Below are 18778 nucleotides of genomic sequence, written 5' to 3' on the forward strand. Positions count from 1 at the left end.
GTATTTAGGCAGTGATATTACTGATTGACCTTTAATGTGGAATCCGTGCCTGTGAAAGTTTGCGGGGCGCTGAGTCTCGGGTGTATTGTCAGCAAACCGTCGGAAATTGGCGGTTGCAGAAAACCGGGGGAGGAGCTGGGGATGAGAGGCCGCTCTCTGCTCTGTCTGTCACTATGACTCTTTCTCCTCCCCTTCTCGCCTCTCTCTCTCTGTGCGTTTCTCGAGCAGGTCGGGGCGCTGTGTATAAAAGGAGACAGTAGCATTTTGCCTTTTATTGTGCAGCGACTTGAGTGAACAAACATTATGTCTGGCAGAGGGAAAGGAGGTAAAGGACTGGGCAAAGGCGGAGCCAAACGGCATCGCAAAGTTCTTCGCGATAATATCCAAGGCATCACCAAACCAGCTATCCGCCGCCTGGCTCGGCGTGGCGGTGTCAAGCGAATCTCGGGTCTCATCTACGAGGAGACCCGTGGGGTGCTGAAGGTTTTCTTGGAGAATGTGATCAGGGATGCGGTCACCTACACCGAGCACGCCAAGCGTAAGACGGTCACGGCCATGGATGTGGTGTACGCTCTGAAACGCCAGGGCCGCACTCTGTATGGCTTCGGCGGTTAAATAATTCTTCCCTTTAACAAATCGACAAAACAAAGGCTCTTTTAAGAGCCACCCACCATTTCACTGAGGGAGCAGTGACCGGGAACATGAAAGTATGTAATGAATGAACTTTTAGTTATTGTCCGACTGCTGCATGCATTTGATTGATTCTTGCTTTCATATAAACATAGAACATAGGTGCAGGAGTAGGCAATTCGGCCCTTCGAGCCTCCACCGCCATTCAATATGATCAAGGCTGATCATCCAACTCCGTATCCTGTACCTGCCTTCTCTCTATACCACCTGATCCATTTAGCCACAAGGGCCACATCTAACTCCCTCTTAAATATAGCCAATGAACTGGCCTCAAATACCTTCTGTGGCAGAAAATTCCACAGATTCGCCACTGTAAAAAAATGATTTTCTCATCTGGGTCCGAAAATAATTCCCCCTTATGATTAAACTGTGACCCCTTGTTCTGGAATTCCCCAACATCGGGAATAATCTTCCTGCATCTTGCCTGTCCAACCCCTTAAGAATTTTGTAAGTTTCGAAAAGACCCCCCTCAATCTTCTAAATTCTAGCGATTACAAGCCGAGTCTATCCAGTCTTTTATTCATATGAAAGTCCTGCCTTCCCAGGAATCAGTCTGGTGAACCTTCTCTGTACTCCCTCTATGGCAAGAATGTCTTTCCTCAGATTACCTAAACTGTGCGAAATACTTCAGGCGTGGTCTCACCAAGACCCTGTACAACTTTAGTAGAACCTCCCTGCTCCTATACTCAAATCCTTTTGCTATGAATGCTAACATACCGGTTGTGATGAGGAAAGCTGAAGTTTCAGCGGTTGTGATGAGGACAGCTCATTGGCTGATATTCTGAAGTAATAAACTGAGAAAGGGCTTAAAGTTGACTGCAAAGATCCTATAGCTCCGCTATAGGATCTTTGGTTGACTGTACTCCAGGCCAAATATCATAGAGGCAATCTCCGTTCTCCCCTTTGCTACTTAACGCTTTTTCAATCCAGCAACACAAAGGTCGACTCGAAACTTCCCCGGGAAGCAGTGGTTTATCTCCAGTCTCAGGTAGAACTGAATACCGTCAGTTTCCACATCGGGTCTGTAAATTCGCACCACATATCCAGACTTAGTGGTTTACGGAGGTGATTTAAATTAATTCGAAATTAAGTTGGTTCGAACAGAATAATACTGCATTCACAAATGCAAGGGAGTATTTACCACGGTTCCCGTTTGCTGTTAAATTGGCGGGCAATTTGAAATTGAACCAGTAGCCAACCACACTAGTGTGCCTGCCCTCACTGGTTGTCTGAGCTCCACCCGCCGCTCACTAATCTCTGTATTTGGTCACAAATAATATTTTCCCCGCCGGCCTCAAACCTGAAACTGGCGGCCAGTTGCTGACTGAGCTGGTGCCAATCGCAGCGCGGGAACGACATGTTTGCATCTGTACTACAGCCAATCTCACGCTGTGGGCCGGCCCTTCGCCAAGGCTTTAAAAGTCGGCTCCAGAGCCGGCTCCGTCATTCCAGTGCCTCTATTTCAGGCTGTAATATAAGTGTTGAAGCACAATGGCCCGGACCAAGCAGACAGCGCGCAAATCGACCGGAGGGAAAGCTCCTCGCAAACAACTGGCGACCAAAGCGGCGCGGAAGAGCGCTCCAGCCACGGGCGGAGTGAAGAAGCCTCACCGCTACCGGCCCGGCACCGTGGCTTTGCGGGAGATCCGGCGTTACCAGAAATCCACCGAGCTGCTCATCCGTAAACTGCCCTTCCAGCGCCTGGTGCGTGAGATCGCTCAGGACTTCAAGACAGACCTGCGCTTCCAGAGCTCGGCCGTCATGGCCCTGCAGGAGGCCAGCGAGGCTTACCTGGTGGGGCTCTTTGAGGACACCAACCTGTGCGCCATCCACGCCAAGCGAGTCACCATCATGCCCAAAGACATCCAGCTGGCCCGCCGCATCCGCGGGGAGCGCGCTTAAACTCCGAACCAAGGACAACAAAAGGCTCTTTTAAGAGCCACCAACCCGGCTGTGGAAAGAGCTGTGTCCTCCTGTTCATTGTCCTCTTACATTATGGTCCCGGCCTTTCTTACCACAACGGGCACCGCAGTCACAGCAGCCGGACCATCCCCAAACACACAGGGAGAGGAGGAGGAGGAAACGGGACAGATTTGGGAGGGAAAGGAGAGCGGGTTAGGAGGTGAGAGAGGGGGATGGGGAGAGAGACGTGGGGGAGGGGGGGATGGGGAGGGAGGGGAGGATGGAGGGAGGGGAGAGGGGTGGGGGAGAGAGGGGAAGGAGTGGGGAGAGAGGAGGGGAAAGGGGAGAGAGAAGAGGAAGAGTGGGGAGGGAGGAGGAGAGGGGTAGGGGGAGTGATGGAAGAGGGACAGAGGGAAAGGGGGCGGGGGGAGAGAGGGAAGGGGGTGGGGTAGAGAAGGAAGGGGGGTGGGGGAGAGAGGGAAGGGGGTGGGGGAGGGATGAGGAGAGGGGGAGAGGAGTGGGGAGAGAGGGAGGAAGGGGTAGCGGGAGTGGTGGAAGAGGGACGGGGGAATGGTGAAAGAGGATCAGAGGGGAAGGGGTGGGGGAGAGAGGGGAAGGGAAGGGAAGAGAGAGGGGTGGAGGAGGAAGAGGGGTGCGATAAGTGGAGAGAAGTGGAAGAGTGGGGAGGGAGGGGTAGAGGGAGTGGTGGAAGAGGGACAGAGCGGTATGGGGGAAGGGGACGGGGGGAGAGAGGGAAGGGGGTGAGGTAGAGAGGGAAGGGGGGGTGGGGGGGAGAGGGATGGGTGGGAGAGGGACAGGAGTGAAGAGAGGGAAACAGAAATTAAGTGCAGGAGTAGGCCATTCGGCCCTACGAGCCTGCACCACCATTCAATATGATCATGGCTGATCATCCAACTCAGTATCCTGTACCTGCCTTCTCTCCATACCCCCTGATCCCTTTAGCCACAAGGGCCAGATCTAACTCCCTCTAAAATATAGCCAATGAACTGGCCTCAACTACCTTATGTGCCAGTGAATTCCAGAGATTCACCACTCTCTGTGTGAAAAATGTTTTTCTCATCTCGGTCCTAAAAGATTTACCCCTTATCCTTAAACTGTGACCCCTTGTACTGGACTTCCCCAACATCGGGAACAATCTTCCTGCATCTAGCCTGTCCAACCCCTTAAGAATTTTGTAAGTCTATAAGATACCCCCTCAATCTTCTAAAATCTAGCTAGTACAAGCTGAGTCTATCCAGTCTTTATTCATATGAAAGTCCTGACATCCCGGAAATCAGTCTGATGAGCCTTCTCTGTACTCCCTCTATGGCAAGAATGTCTTTGAGCATTGGGCATTGTGACATCACACGATGGAACGTTCACCAGGGGCTGGGTGAGAAGCCAGTGTTTTTTGAAATATTGGTGGGGGGGGGGGGGGGGGGGGGGGGGACTGCGGCATCAAACTCACATTAACCACCCCCCAAACACACAGGTGGGGGGAGGGGGGGGGAGAAGAGGGGAGAGGAGGAGGAGGAGGAAACGGGACAGATTTGGGAGAGAAAGGAGAGCGGGGTAGGGGGTGAGAGAGGGGGATTGGGAGAGAGATGTGGGGGAGGGGAGGAGGGAGGGAGGGGGAGAGGGGTGGGGGGAGAGAGGGGAAAGAGTGGGGAGGGAGAGTGGAGGGGGTGGGGGGAGAGAAGTGGAAGAGTGGGGAGGGAGGAGGAGAGGGGTAGGGGGAGTGATGGAAGACGGACAGAGGGATAGGGGGAAGGGGGCGGGGGGAGAGAGGGAAGGGGGTGGGGGAGAGAGGGATAGGAGAGGGAGAGGGGTGAGGAGAGAAGGGGGAGAGAAGTGAAAGAGTGGGGAGGGAGGGGTAGCGGGAGTGGTGGAAGAGGGACGGGGGAGTGATGGAAGAGGAACAGAGGGGTAAGGGGAAGGGGTGTGGGAGAGAGGGAAAGGGAGGGTAAGAGAGAGGGGTGCGGGAGGGAGAGGGGTGGAATAAGGGGGTGAAAAGTGGAAGAGTGGGGAGAGAGGGGAAGGTGGAGGTGGAAGAGGGACAGATGGGTAGGGGTAAGGGGAGAGAAGAGAGAGGGAAGGGGATGGGATAAAGAGGGAAAGGGTGAGGGGGAGAGAGGATGGGTGGGAGAGGGAGAGGGGTATGGAGAGGGAAACATAGAAACATAGAAATTAAGTGCAGGAGTAGGCCATTCGGCCCTTTGAGCCTGCACCACCATTCATTATGATCATGGCTGATCATCCAACTCAGTATCCCGTACCTGCCTTCTCTCCATATCCCCTGATCCCTTTAGCCACAAGGGCCACATCTAACTCCCTCTTAAGTTCCGATTGGACATATGTGAACATTGGGTATTGTGACATCACACAATGGAACGTTCACCAGGGGCTGGGGCTCCTGCAAAGGCATATGTAAATTAATCCATTCCAATTGGACATCTGTGAGCATTGGGCATTATGACATCACACGATGGAACGTTCACCAGGGGCTGGGGCTGGTGCTGCTTCTATGGTTGTGAAGCTAGTTTATTTTTGAAATATTGGGGGGGGGGAAGGATTTGATTAAAAACGTGTACTTAAACACGACGAATTGTAATGATACTTAGAAAGAAAAGTGAAATCTCTACCGAAATGGAAAAGATGGCGGCGATTCTGCGTCTGGTTTTGGAGTTGCAGTGAATCAAAGGAAGAAATGCAGCCGGCAGCAGTCCATGTAAATGGATCCATTCCGATTGGACATCAGTGAGCATTGGGCATTGTGATTGGACATCTGCGAGCATTGGGCATTGTGACATCACACGATGGAAACAAATCAAAAGGAAGAAAGGCAGCCGGACGGACGGCAGGCGACTGGCACACAGTTTTATATATTAGATAGAAGATAGATAGATAGATAGATATCCTTACCTAGGAGAGTGAGCACGTCATATACCTTCCTCACCAGTGTATTCCATGGGGCTGCATCCTATGTCAGACCCCAATGTTTGTTCATCAACACTCCTTGAAATTCCTCTGCTATGTCCAGGCCCCGTACACCTCAATACTCCTCCAGGAAGGTCGTGAGGCTCTCTGGTTTCCCCTGAACATAGACCCAATTAGATTTCTCTATTGTCCTTCTTGTCCAGTCCCTCCGGACCACCATTGGAGACACCTGACACGTCCAACTCTTGAATAACTTGCAATTTCTAGGACCCCATTGGCTCATCTAAATTATGTTTTATGTTATATTTTTAATTGTCTACTGTATATTGTGTTGATACGTGGGCAAAGCACCAAGGCAAATTCCTTGTATGTATGCATAATACTTGGCTAATAAAATGTATTCAATTCAATTAAATCTTCTCCATGAACGTCCAGTCCCTTTACACCTCCATCACCCACCAGGAAAGGCCTTACATTTCTTCTTTGAACAGAGACCCAATCAGTTCCCCTCTATGATTCCCCTCTAACAGCCAGAGTGAGCAACAGCGGAAATTGGAGGAACAGCACCTCATATTCCGTCTGGGGACCTTGCGTCCGTATGGCATTAACATTGAATTCTCCCAATTTTGCAACCCCTTGCTGTCTCCTCCCCTTCCTTAACCCTCTAGCTGTCTCCTCCCACCCTCCCATCCGCCCGCCCTCGGGCTCCTCCTCCTCCTCCCCTTTTCCTTCTTTCTCCCCCACCTCCCATCAGTCTGAAGAAGCCCGAAACGTCGCCTAATTCCTTCGCTCCATAGATGCTGCTGCACCCGCTGAGTTTCCCCAGCAATTTTGTGTACCCCCTCTATGAACAACCTTGTCTGCCTGGCAGAAGCTGTCCTCCCCTCAATAATTTCTCTTTTGGCTCCTCACGTTCTTCAGGTTAAACATGTAGCCATGAGTACTTGCACGGACCCAAGCTATTCCGCCTTTTTGTTGGTTATGTCAAACAATTCTTGTTCCAAATGTGCACTGGCACCATGCCCCAAATGCTTCCCTGCCGCATCAATAATTGCATCGGGACTGTCCCTTGCACCCGTGCAGAAACCATTGATTCCATTAACTTTACCATTGATTCTACCCTGCCCTCTTTCACGTAGCATACCTCTGACCCCTCTCCCTCTTCTTGATCTCTGTCTCCCTCAAAGAGGACAGGCAATAGACTGGCATCTACTGCAAACCTACTGACTTCCAATGTTATCTGTACACCTCCTTCCATCCTGCCCCTATATCCTTTGTGTCCTGTAGTTCTCACTCACTCCCCTGCCCCCAGATAGAACAGATCCATTGATTCTCATCTTTCACCCCACCAGCCTCTACATACCACACATCATCCTCTGCCATTTCCGCTACCGTCACATTTTTTTTCACTTAAATTTTGATTGATTTTTCAGAGATATATACAAAACAGTGCAACACCATCACCATAAATAAAACAAAATAAGAAAAACAACAACTAAAATAAAAAAAATAAGTAGATAGGGAAAAAAAAAAAGTAAATAAATAAAAAATAGGAATAACCGTGTGTTTCACTTACCAAATTAACAAAAAAAACATTACATTGACTAGTTATCTGGAGATAGTTCAATATTCACACAAACATACCATCTAGTTCTATATAACACAATCTTCCCATATCTAGTTTGGCATTTATCTAATTGGTGTCATGGCACAAATAAACAGTCCATTTTTCCCAGATCTTCTCAAATAAATTCTCCTTGACTCTCAAGGAATATGTCAATTTCTCCATTTTAAAGATGTCTCGCACAATTTCTAACCACTGTTCCTGTTTTGGACTTTTTTCATTAAGCCACTGCCTGGTAATGGCCTTCATACTTGCTGCAGTCAAATATGTATCTTCTTTATTTACAATATCTTTAATACGCCCCAGATACATCACAGGGCAGGTATTTGGGATTTTATAACCCAAGATCTTTTTTACAACTGCATTAACACTTTCCCAGTATGGCCTTATCTTTACACAGTTACAGAAAATATGCGAGTGGTCTGCCTCCGTACTCCCACACAGCCTCCAACAGTCTTATTGGACAGCAAGTTGTCTGCTTTTTATTTTTGGTATAATTGGGTAGGCTCCTGATATATTGTTTTAATACACTGAATTGCATCTTCATTGAAACCAAATTTCCTTAGTACTTCATATAAAAACACCCAACTAACACTATCAAAGGCTTTATCTGCATCTAAACTGACCAGAACCATATTTGTATCCTTTTTTTGAGCATTATCCACAATGTGGAGGGTTCTTCTAATATTATCCTGTGTTTGACGTCCCCGAATAAATCCAGTTTGGTCTTCATTAATCAGATCTGGTACAAAAGTCTCGAGTCTATTTCAAATGATTGAGGTAAATACATTGTAGTCTCGCCTTAAGTCTACTGATTGCAGCTTCCAGCTCCTTAACTGTAAATTGTGACATAATAGTATTATTTTGTGTCTCACCAATGGATGGCAGGTTGAGTGAGTTAAGAAAACTTCTCATTGTCATTTCGTCAGCTGATGGTGGTTTAGAATAGAGTTTCTTATAGTATTCTTCAAATATTCTTTCTATCTCATCTGGCTCATGTGATAATTGATTGGTTTTAGGATCTCTTATTTTATGAATTGTAATAGAGGCCTGCTGTTTACGCAGGTGTCTGGCCAGGGGTCTAGTTGCTTTTGATCCTGCTTCATAATAGGTCTGCTTTACAAATCTTGTCCTTATTTCCATATCTCCCCTGAGGATCTCATCTCCCCCCTTATTTCCTTAATCTGTTTTAGTACCAACTGATCCTGTATATTTTTATGTTTTTTCTCCAATTCTTTCAATTTTTCTACTTTATGTTCATACGTAGCTAGTCGGGCCTTTTTTTGTGATGATGTCAGGGCGATCAGCTTTCCACGTATAACTGCCTACATATCATCCCACAGTATTACAGGATCCACATCCCCATTCTCATTCTCTTCTATGTACCTTTTTATCTCTTCTCTTATTTGTTCCACTTTGCCTTATTATTCAAAATACCCACATTGAGCCTCCAAACAGTATTTATTTTTCTACTATTCAGGTGTACTGTCAAGCTGATCGCACTGTGATCTGCCACCCCGATTTTACACTCTGTGATCCTGTGGCTTTCATCTGTATTCATTAAAAATTAGTCAATCCTGGAGTAGGCTGAGTGAGGAACTGATTAGTGTGTGTAGTCCCTTTCTAAAGGGTGAAGTTCTCTCCAAATATCAATTAGGCCCATTTCCTGCACTGATGTGTTAATAAACTTGGTCAGATGCATCTTGGTTTTTCGAGGCTTGTTGTATCGAAATTATGTTTCATGACCACATTGAAGTCCCCTCCACATACCAAAATACCTTCAGTCTCTAAAGCAATAATGTCAAACAGAGTTTTGAAAAAACATTTGGTACTCTCTGGGGGGGGGGGGGGGGGGGGGGGCATATACATTGATCAGTGTCACTACTTTGTTTTCCAGCTTTCCTTTAAGTAATACATACCGTCACCGTGATCCCACCACCGGTCACAGCTTCCCATCTTCATCTTTCATAGCAAAAGAATTTGAGTATCGGAGCAGGGAAGTTCTACTGCAGTTGTACAGGGTCTTGGTGAGACCACACCTGGAGTATTGCATACAGTTTAGGTCTCCTAATCTGAGAAAATACATTCTTGCCATAGAGGGAGTGCAGAGAAGATACACCAGACTGATTCCTGGGATGTCAGGACTTTCATATGAAGAAAGACTGGATAGACTCGGCTTGTACTCGCTAGAATTGAGAAGATTGAGGGGGGATCTTATAGAAACTTACAAAATTCTTAAGGGATTGGACAGGCTAGATGCAGGAAAATTGTTCCCGATGCTGGGGAAGTCCAGAACAAGGGGTCACAGTTTAAGGATAAGGGGGAAATCTTTTAGGACCGAGCTGAGAAAAACATTTTTCACGCAGAGAGTGGTGGATCTCTGGAATTCTCTGCCACCGACGGTGTGCAAATTACAGACAGCCTCACCTGGTCCAGGAACACCACTGGGACCGTCAAACGGGCCCATCAGCGACTGCACTTCCTGAGGAAACTAAAACAGGCCTCACTCCCCACCAACATCCTCAGGACTTTCTACAGGGGTACGGTGGAGTCTGTACTCACGTACAGCATAAATACGTGGTACTCCACCTGCAACTGCTCGGACAGGAAGGCTCTGCAGAGGGTAGTGAGGGGAGCAGAGAGGATCATTGGCGTCTCCCTACCCTCGGTACAAGAACTGTTCCAGAGCCGCTGTCTGAAAAAAGCTCAGAGAATTGCTAAGGACAAACTGTACCCCCTCCACATACACCTGGATCTCCTGCCATCAGGCAAGAGATATCGAAGCATCAAAGCCCGGACTACAAGACTGCTAAACAGCTTCCTACCATAGGCTGTGAGGCTGCTAAACAGTCACTCTGTACTCACAGTCACTTGATTCTGCGGCTGGCATGGACACTTTAATAACTGGCACTGGCCACTTTAATAACTGGCACTGGCCACTCAAATCAGCTGCCCTGGACATTTTATGATTGGTTTATTGTATTTTAATGTTGTGTTTTACCTGCTTTTAACTATTTATACTGTTCCATCAGGGACTGGATTGTTTTTAGTATTATGTGTGAAATGTTTTAAATTTCATGTGCGATGCTCCGCTATTCCCTGGGAAACGTCTTTTCATTTTGCACTGTACAACTGTTGCTTGCAAGATGACAATAAAGGTTGATTGATTGATTGATTTTGATAGTTGAGGCCAGTTCATAGGCTATATTTAAGAGGGAGTTAGATGTGGCCCTTGTGGCTAAAGGGATCAGGGGGTATGGAGAGAAGGCAGGTACAGGATACTGAGCTGGATGATCAGCCATGATCATATTGAATGGCGGTGCAGGCTCGAAGGGCCAAAATGGCCTACTCCTGCACCTAATTTCTATGTTTCTATCCCTTTCTACCTTCAACAGACCACACAATCTGCAACTTCTTGTTTCAGTCATCCCTTCCCACCCAAACCACCCCTTCTTCAGCTACTTTCCTCTGCAACCGCAGGAGATGTAACACCTGTGCCTTGACCTCTTCCCTCACATTTACCCAAGGATCTCAGCTATCCTTAACATGAGACAAAGATTCATGTGCGCGTCCTTTAACCACCTCTGTTGTATTTGGTGTTCCTGCTGTGGCTTCCTGTATGGCGAGACCTGGTGTAGACTGGGTGACCGTTTCACTGAAGACTTGCACTCAATCCACCAAGGCCTGGAGTTCCCAGTGGCTAACCATTTTAACTCCCCCTCCAATTCCCATATTGACCTTTCTGTACTGGGCCTCCTCTATTGCCAGAGTGAGGCCACACACAAACTGGAGGAACAGTACTTTATAGTCTGCTTGGGCAGCCTACAACCTGATGGTATGAACATTGAATTCACCAGTTTAAGGTAACTAATCTACAAACAATTCCCAAACTCACCCCTTCATTTTCTTTCATCACAACCTCTATCACAATCCATTTGGCCCTTCAACCCAGCACCGCCATTCAATATGATCATGGCTGATCATCTAAAATCAGTACCCCATTCCTGCTTTTTCCCCTTATCCTTTGCTTTATTTAGCATTAAGACCGAAATGTAACTCTCTTTTGGAGAGAATTCCACAGATTCAGGCTGATGGGAAGAGTGACCGTGAATCGGTGTGGGGTGCTGCCGCTCAAGAGGACCAGCGCGAACAGTAAGAGCAAGTAATTTGGGGAAATATTAATTTAATGACCCAAAGGCTCTTTTCAGAGCCACCTATAGTGACCGGAAGAGCTGAGTACCGGCGGGTGTGGGATATTTCCGTTAATTGCAACCGTTCTGTGTATCTACCACAGACGAGTCACAATAATTCCTCCAATATGCTCTTTTTGTTTGTCTTATAGTCCTCCTTACAATTGCCTGAGCCTGTTTGTAATTAATCATGTGTTGGTAGTTATGAGTTCTTTTTAATAACCTGAATGCTCTGTTTCTATTCACCACTGCCTCTTTACATTTATTGTCCCACCACGGCACAGCTTTCCTTTTTGATCTTCCTTTACTTTTAGGTATGGAAACTAATGCTGCTCTTTTGATACCTTCTGACAATTTATTCTCAAAGTTTTCTATATCTGTCTCTTCTTGTATCGGTTTTACATATTTATCACTTTCCTCCTTAAATTTCTCCCAATTAGCCTTTCCAAAAACCCATCGTCCACTTCTGTTTTCTTTACTCATAATTAAAGTAACATTTATTTTGCATAGCACAGGATGATGATCACTTCCTATGGTACCCTTTTCATATACTTCCCAGTTACATTTAGCAGCAATCCTATTAGAAACAAGTGTAAGGTCCAACACAGACTCCTTCCCTGTCCTAACATCCACCCTGGTCTTCTTTCCATCATTTAGACATACTAGATTACCATCATTTAATAATTCCTCAATTACCTGTCCATTATTATCTGACTTTCCACTGCCCCATAATGTATTATGTGCGTTAAAGTCCCCACACCAAATAACATTAGATTTGCTCTGGCCTTCTACTTCCTGTAACTTATTGACCTCTAATCGCTTACATGGATTATAGTAATTTATTACCACTATTTTCCTCCTCTCAGACCACACTTCTATTACCACATATTCCTGTTCCTGCCCAATTCCTAATGCCCTGTATGGTATCCCTTTTTTTTTTAATGAAAGTGGCACAACCCCCTCCTCCCCCATTTCCCCTATCACATCTCACTGCAACATAATCATATAGAACAAAATCTAAACTTGGTTTCAACCAGGTTTCCTGGATACATATGACATCTGGTTTTTCCTTCCTACTGTCTATGAATTGCTTAAAGTCTTGCCCATTGGCTAACAAGCTTCTTGCATTCCATTGTAGGATTAACATTAATATTATTAACCCACACATGTTGACTCTTGGCTTGCCTGGATACTGAGACCATCATGTATTTCCTCCCACTTCAATCCTGCCATGCCCAAGTGGTGGACTGCAGCCTTTACAATGATTTGGATCCTTTCTGTTTTGGATTTTACTTCTGCTGTCGCATTTATTACTCCTGCTATAAATATTACCAGGTTTTTCTTTTCTTTCCATATACTCTTTTCTTTTTCTTTTATTGTCTCCATTATGCCCACATCTTGTTCCCTCCTGATCCTTCTTTCATTCATCTGTTTTGTAGGGTCAGCCCTTTTTGCTGCCTCTGCATAGGAGACCTTTTCCTTCACTCTTAAGTTTTGTACTTCAGCTTCGCGTTTCATCACCTCACAGCCCCAGTAAGCCACACTATGCTCTCCTCCACAATTACAGCACTTTGGTCTGACCCCCTCTCCACACTGACCATATTCATGGTCCCCACTACACCTTGCGCATTTCCTCGCCCCCTTGCACATTTTAGCTATATGCCCAAATTTCTGACATTTGAAGCACCTCATTGGTTTGGGTATGTACTCTCTTACACTATATCGCATGAATCCAAAATGGACCACTTTTGGAAGGGATTCTGTCTTGAATTCAAGCAGGACTGACTCAGTTTCCTCTTTCTTTGCTCCTTTGGTCATTCTTTTGGCATTCATAATTAATTCACATCTCTTCCTGAGTTCCTGAACCAGTTCACTCATATTAACTTTGAGAGAGATTCCATAGATAACCCCAGAGCACCGTTTACCGGGCCTACACAGGCCGTCGGCCGATACCCCCGATATAATATCTCCCTACTATCCTAATGTAGGGAACTCAACCCGAGCGCGGATTAAATAGGCTGCCCCACCGCCCTATGCTAATGAGGGATTGGGGAAAGCGAACATTGTCATTGGTTGGTGTCAATCAACACTTTGATTGGACCTTGAAGCAACCAATCATAGTGCTTCGCTTCCACCAATTGCGGCCCCTCCCTTGCGGAGTGTCCCGTCCTGCCTTGCGAGTGAATTGTGACGTCAGTCGGTATTTTTTCTTTCAAAATGAGAACTTGAAAAACTTTTAATATTTTGAAAAACAGTTTTTTTGTTTTTTTTTAAAAAGATTAGTAACTTGGGAAATATAGGTTGTAATGTGACGAGAAGAGATTTATCGTATCCATGGGAAAAATGTGAGTAGCATGTGTGAAACTGGGAAGGCTGTGGCCTAGCGTTTGGAAGAAGATAGGAATTAAGGAGATTGACAGAAAGCTGACACAACCCTGGCCCACACAGATACAAGAACAAAGGGAAGAGACAGACAGACAGACAGACAGACATGGAAAGCACAACACTGTTTGACAAGCACTGAGCTTATGCCATAAGGCTTCATAATGAAAGGTCACAGACTGCAACAACCCAGCACTACTGTATAGGGCCACATATTCCTTTGTTGTGCAGAAAGACATGAACACCCCTGCACAAGGCTAAGGGAATGTCTGGAGTTTACTACACCATCAGCTTGTGGGGGTCAGATCAATCTAGGTATTTGAAGAGGGAAACAATATATGTCCCAGAGTAAACTCATGCAGGTCACGGGATGAACGTACAAACTCCGTAAAGACAGCCCCCTTAGTCAGGATCAAAGATGGGTCTCTGGCACTGGAAGTCAGTGACCCCACGGACTCCAGTGTCCTGGACGGACCCGGTTACCATGTGAATCCCCTTGTGACACGTTCTGATCTCAATAACACGTCTTTATTGCCTTTTCCGGCGCTTCACAAAAACAGCGAGTGGCTCTGAAACAGCCTTTTGGTCACTGGGTTATTTTTTCCTTCACGTGCTTTGCCCAGCTGTTTCTTATCCCTTTACAGCGGAGGCCCGGGCCTTTATTTAGCACGGTACCGCGCTCGCTGTTGCTGAACGGAATTACACGCCGCTGATCCAACGTCTCGGGTGGATCTGTTTATGTTATAAATCTCATAACGACTCAAAATGTGTGTACACCACCCGAACAAACCACGCCAGCTGATTGCTCCTCGGCCCCTTTATGAAGCCCTCTGCTTTTACCGACAACAAACACCATTAAAGCGTGAAAAATAACTCGGCCCCGCAGATATTGCACCAACCCACTTAATTTTAAATAATGAAACATCGAAATTCATAAACAAGGATAACGCTTTTTATTTTTGTCATTAATGGTAAGATTTACATAATTTACGAGTTATACAGGTATTGCGGTGTTTCGCATATCAGCTAACCAATGAAAGTGATATAGAATTCAACGTATTTCAAACGATGATAGCCCCACCCCTGCTTACCTTAAAGGACAAAATGTCCAACATATATACAATAATAAATAAATTGTCATTTGCAATATTTTGTGCGGTTAACAATCACAATTTTGACTATGTATATAAACAAGTGTATTACTTCAAATAAATAATTTAAGAACATTTTGTACATTACTTATGTGCCACTTTTTGAACTTTCTTACACTTCCTTTTAACGGTCATATCCTGCATTTTTCTATTCTTAAATTTGAGTCAATAATGTATGTGAACACTCACAAAGATTGCTACAATTCTAGCATTGACTCCATGTCAGCACAAGTCCATGTCCTTGTAATCCTGTGTATTGTGTATTGCTGTGTTTATGAGATGGGAAATGTTGTTCCTCGTCATTTTGACATCGACAAATTCTGTGCGAAACACATTCTCACACACTTCACAGAATGCTAGAAAGTATTCAGAAGGCACCATCAAGGAGCCAAAGTCAGACGTAGATGTGTCATATGCTTTATGATGGATTAATATGAGGGCAGGATCAACTGAAGAGGCATCAGGTCGTAATAGAATGTTTGACCTGCATGTTGCGTGACACGGCCAAGACAAATAAAAACTTGGAAGGTGGAAAAATGAGAATTATACAAATGAAATGGATTTAGCATATCATCAGCGGTCACTCGAAACGGGTATGACGGTCCTTGACATAGTGTCATCAACTTGTGGGTCTGCAGATGTCTGTAGAGGATGATCCGCGATCCACACACCTTGGTGCAACGTGGGCAGTGGAGACTGGCGTTGGTTGGTAGTCATTAAGCCCCCTTATCCCTCTACTTACGGTACTGTCGCTTTGTTCCTGCGACAAGGCGTAGTTCCATTTCGTAACGTGCAGCTCCTTCCTGCACAGGTTTCCTCCAGGAGCCCCTGTTCAGTGCAATGTGCTCCCAGTTGTTTGATGTGATGTACAATTCCTTCAAACTGTTCTTGATGTTGTCCTTGAAGCGTTTCTTTGGACCACTGGGGGCTCGCTGACATTCCTTCAATTGAGAGTGCAGGATTTGTTGAGGGAGACGTGTGTTGGACATGTGAATGATGAAAAAATTACTTTTATAACCACTAAACAGGTTCGCTTCTTAATAAACAGACACCACACAAACTGTGTGGTAGACCAGTTCAAAACTTTACTTATTATCGGCCGATGGAAGGGAGGGAGAACTCCAGTCAAGTGAGCAATTACAGACACTTCACCGTCCTCATCCACCTTCTCTGAACAACAGAATTACATCGCATTATATAGTGTTTCCTTGTCACCTTAGCACATTCCACAGACATTAGTCATGGTCAGAAGTACAGGAAAAGGCATCACATCAAAGGCATTTTGTCACAATCCCTTAGATCAGTCTAGCTTCTCCTCTCTTGTCACCTCCTCCCTCATAAACATAGGACACTTGGTTTACGACATCTTACTTCAAAGAGATCTAGCTAGCTCCTCTGCTTCCTCTCTCGTCACTTGGGAGACAATGTTATGGTATTTATTATCTCACACACCGCAACCTGAGGCAAGCCTAATTTGAGACTAAATATAAGCTGTAAGCTAGCCCAGAAGCCAATTTAATATCTTCTAATATTTTTAACTAAAATTCGGCTTCATCAATGACATGGCCAGTCCATCGAAGTTGGTGCTGCATTATTATGGTGGTGATGCTGGTCATGTTGACTTCCTCCAAAATGCTGATTTAATGCGTTTGTCCTCCCAGCTGATCCCCAGAATCTTTCCGAAGGATCTTTGATGGTATTGTTCCAGGGCTTTAAGGTGCCTGCTGTAGGTGGTTCATAACTCGGCTCCATAAAACAGGGTAGAGAGGACAATGGCTCTGTACACCAGCAGTTTTGTTTGGGCCTTTACATCTCAGTCTTCAAAGACTCTTTTCCGGAGTCTGGTGTAGGCTCCGCTGGCACAACTGAGGCGATGGTCGACCTCAGAGTCGGTCAGCTTTTGAGGAATGAATGCTGCCAAGGTTGGGGAAGTGGTCAACGTTTTCAAGTGTGGTGTCGTCCACTTTTATAGTGGGCTGGGTAGACGGCTGGTTGGGAGGAGGTTGATGTAGGACCTCGGTCTTCATGATATTTAAGTTTATTTAAATAAATCAGCATCTTCTCCTAATTACCATTTAAAATATATGTGATGCAGCACAAAAAAACCTATAAAGAAAACCCCATAATACATAGTGGAATACGAATTTGGAAACAAATAAAAAAAGATTTAAAATTGAATAATATACCACTCTGCCTTCCCATTGTAAATAATCCTTTGTTCAAATCATCCTTTATGGACAAAGGTTTCACACAATGGAAAAATTATGGAATCAAAAATATAGGACATCTTTATGGGAAAGGTACTTTTCTTTCATTTCAAGAGTTACAACAGAATTATGGACTGCACTCAAATAATTTCTTCAGATATCTACAAATTAGAGGTTATGTTAAATAGTCTACAGGAATAGGGAATCAGAAATTCTTGATGAATGTCTGAACAAGCATCCTAATACTGAAAAACTAATAGCTTATATTTATAACACCCTACTAAACAACGAGGTACCACCGACCGAACCATATAGATACAAATGGGAAAATGAAATAGGTCATCCTATCACGAAAGATATGTGGGACGAAAGTTTACAACAAATACATCAATGTTCATTAAATGCCAGACATACTTTAATACAATTCAAGGTCTTACATAGACTACACTTCTCTAAAATAAAACTAAATAGAATCTTCCCACAAATCTCTCCTATTTGTGATAAATGTCTACATTTAGAGGCTAATTTAACACATACGTTTGCAAACTGTATAAAACTTAAACATTTCTGGACTGATATTTTTGAAATAACTTCAGAAGTTATTAATACAAAACTGGACCCAGACACAAAATTAATAATACTTGGAATATCAGAACAAAGCTTAACACTCACAACAAACCAAAGAAATTTCCTCAACTACAGTATAATAACCGGAAAAAAATTAATATTAACATTTTGGAAAGGCCCTACAACCCCCACAATTAAAATGTGGATTACGGAAATGTCGGAGACCCTATACTTAGAAAGAATTAGACTTGTCTTAATGGACAAACAAGATCTTTTCCATAAAATTTGGGCTCCATTCATTAACTATCTGAAGGGATAGATTGGCACAGCGCGAGGACCCAGCTGAAACTTGAACTCAGGAATAGATGAAAAGCTATACTTTATAACCCACGAACCTATCTCCATTGATGTATTACAGGTAACCCATTCCACCTCCCTTGTTTTTCTGTTGTATTTTTTTTTTGCTTTCTTTTTTATTTGTAACTTTCTACCCTCTCTTTTTCCCTCTTTCTATAAAAAATAAAAACACTAGAAGCAGAAGTAATTGATAATGGAAAATTTTAATAATGTATGACTGATGTATATGAAAAGTTTTTTTACTATAACATGTAACTACATTTTATAATATGTCTACTTCTAATAAATAAATGTTAAAAAAAAATAAAAAAATATATGTGATGCACCAATTTCAGTCTACCAAAAGAAAATTATCATCTTGATTTTTTGAAGTGCGATTAAATCATTTAAATGTTGTCTAAATTATGCTTGAGAAAGTTATATATATATGTTCTTCCTTGAATAAAATACGTACATATTCTATGCGCCTAAACTGTGTAGCTTTATGTGTGATTATAGTTTTATGAATATTTCACAAATGCTAATAAAAGTGTCATACATGCATATTGTGCCATTACATGTGCCATACATACATATTGTGCCATTATCAATTTTATCAGTTAGGATACAAATTTGCTCCAGTATCTTTACGTGTTACTGTCTCCGAGGAGATGGCGGGGGACACAGCATCATTGGCCTTCCAGCATCAGGGACAAGGGTATATATGTGCATAAATACAGCGCAGGAGGTGTGGCAGCAGAGAGGTGTGGTGTTGCGGAGCTCCCGTCCAGA

The 18778-nt window shown here is 44.5% G+C and overlaps 2 protein-coding genes across 2 annotated transcripts in view; both read left to right on the top strand.

Moving 5' to 3' along the window:
• The first annotated feature begins 262 nt into the window (after window positions 1-262).
• LOC116967979 (histone H4) lies at window positions 263-670 on the top strand. The gene has a single exon (XM_033014615.1). It carries the CDS (start codon window positions 304-306, stop codon window positions 613-615), a length of 312 nt encoding a protein of 103 aa, XP_032870506.1. The 5' UTR covers window positions 263-303; the 3' UTR covers window positions 616-670.
• Window positions 671-2152: 1482 nt separating this feature from the next.
• LOC116968015 (histone H3.v1-like) overlaps window positions 2153-18778 on the top strand; it is a 38780-nt gene continuing 22154 nt past the window's right edge. The window contains exon 1 of the mRNA XM_033014647.1: window positions 2153-2590. Within this exon, the coding sequence (XP_032870538.1) occupies window positions 2182-2590 (409 nt within the window). The 5' untranslated portion in view covers window positions 2153-2181. The remainder of the gene's footprint in view (window positions 2591-18778) is intronic.

This window comes from Amblyraja radiata, chromosome 43, assembly GCF_010909765.2.
Source record: "Amblyraja radiata isolate CabotCenter1 chromosome 43, sAmbRad1.1.pri, whole genome shotgun sequence".
NCBI classification, from domain to species: Eukaryota; Metazoa; Chordata; class Chondrichthyes; order Rajiformes; family Rajidae; genus Amblyraja; species Amblyraja radiata.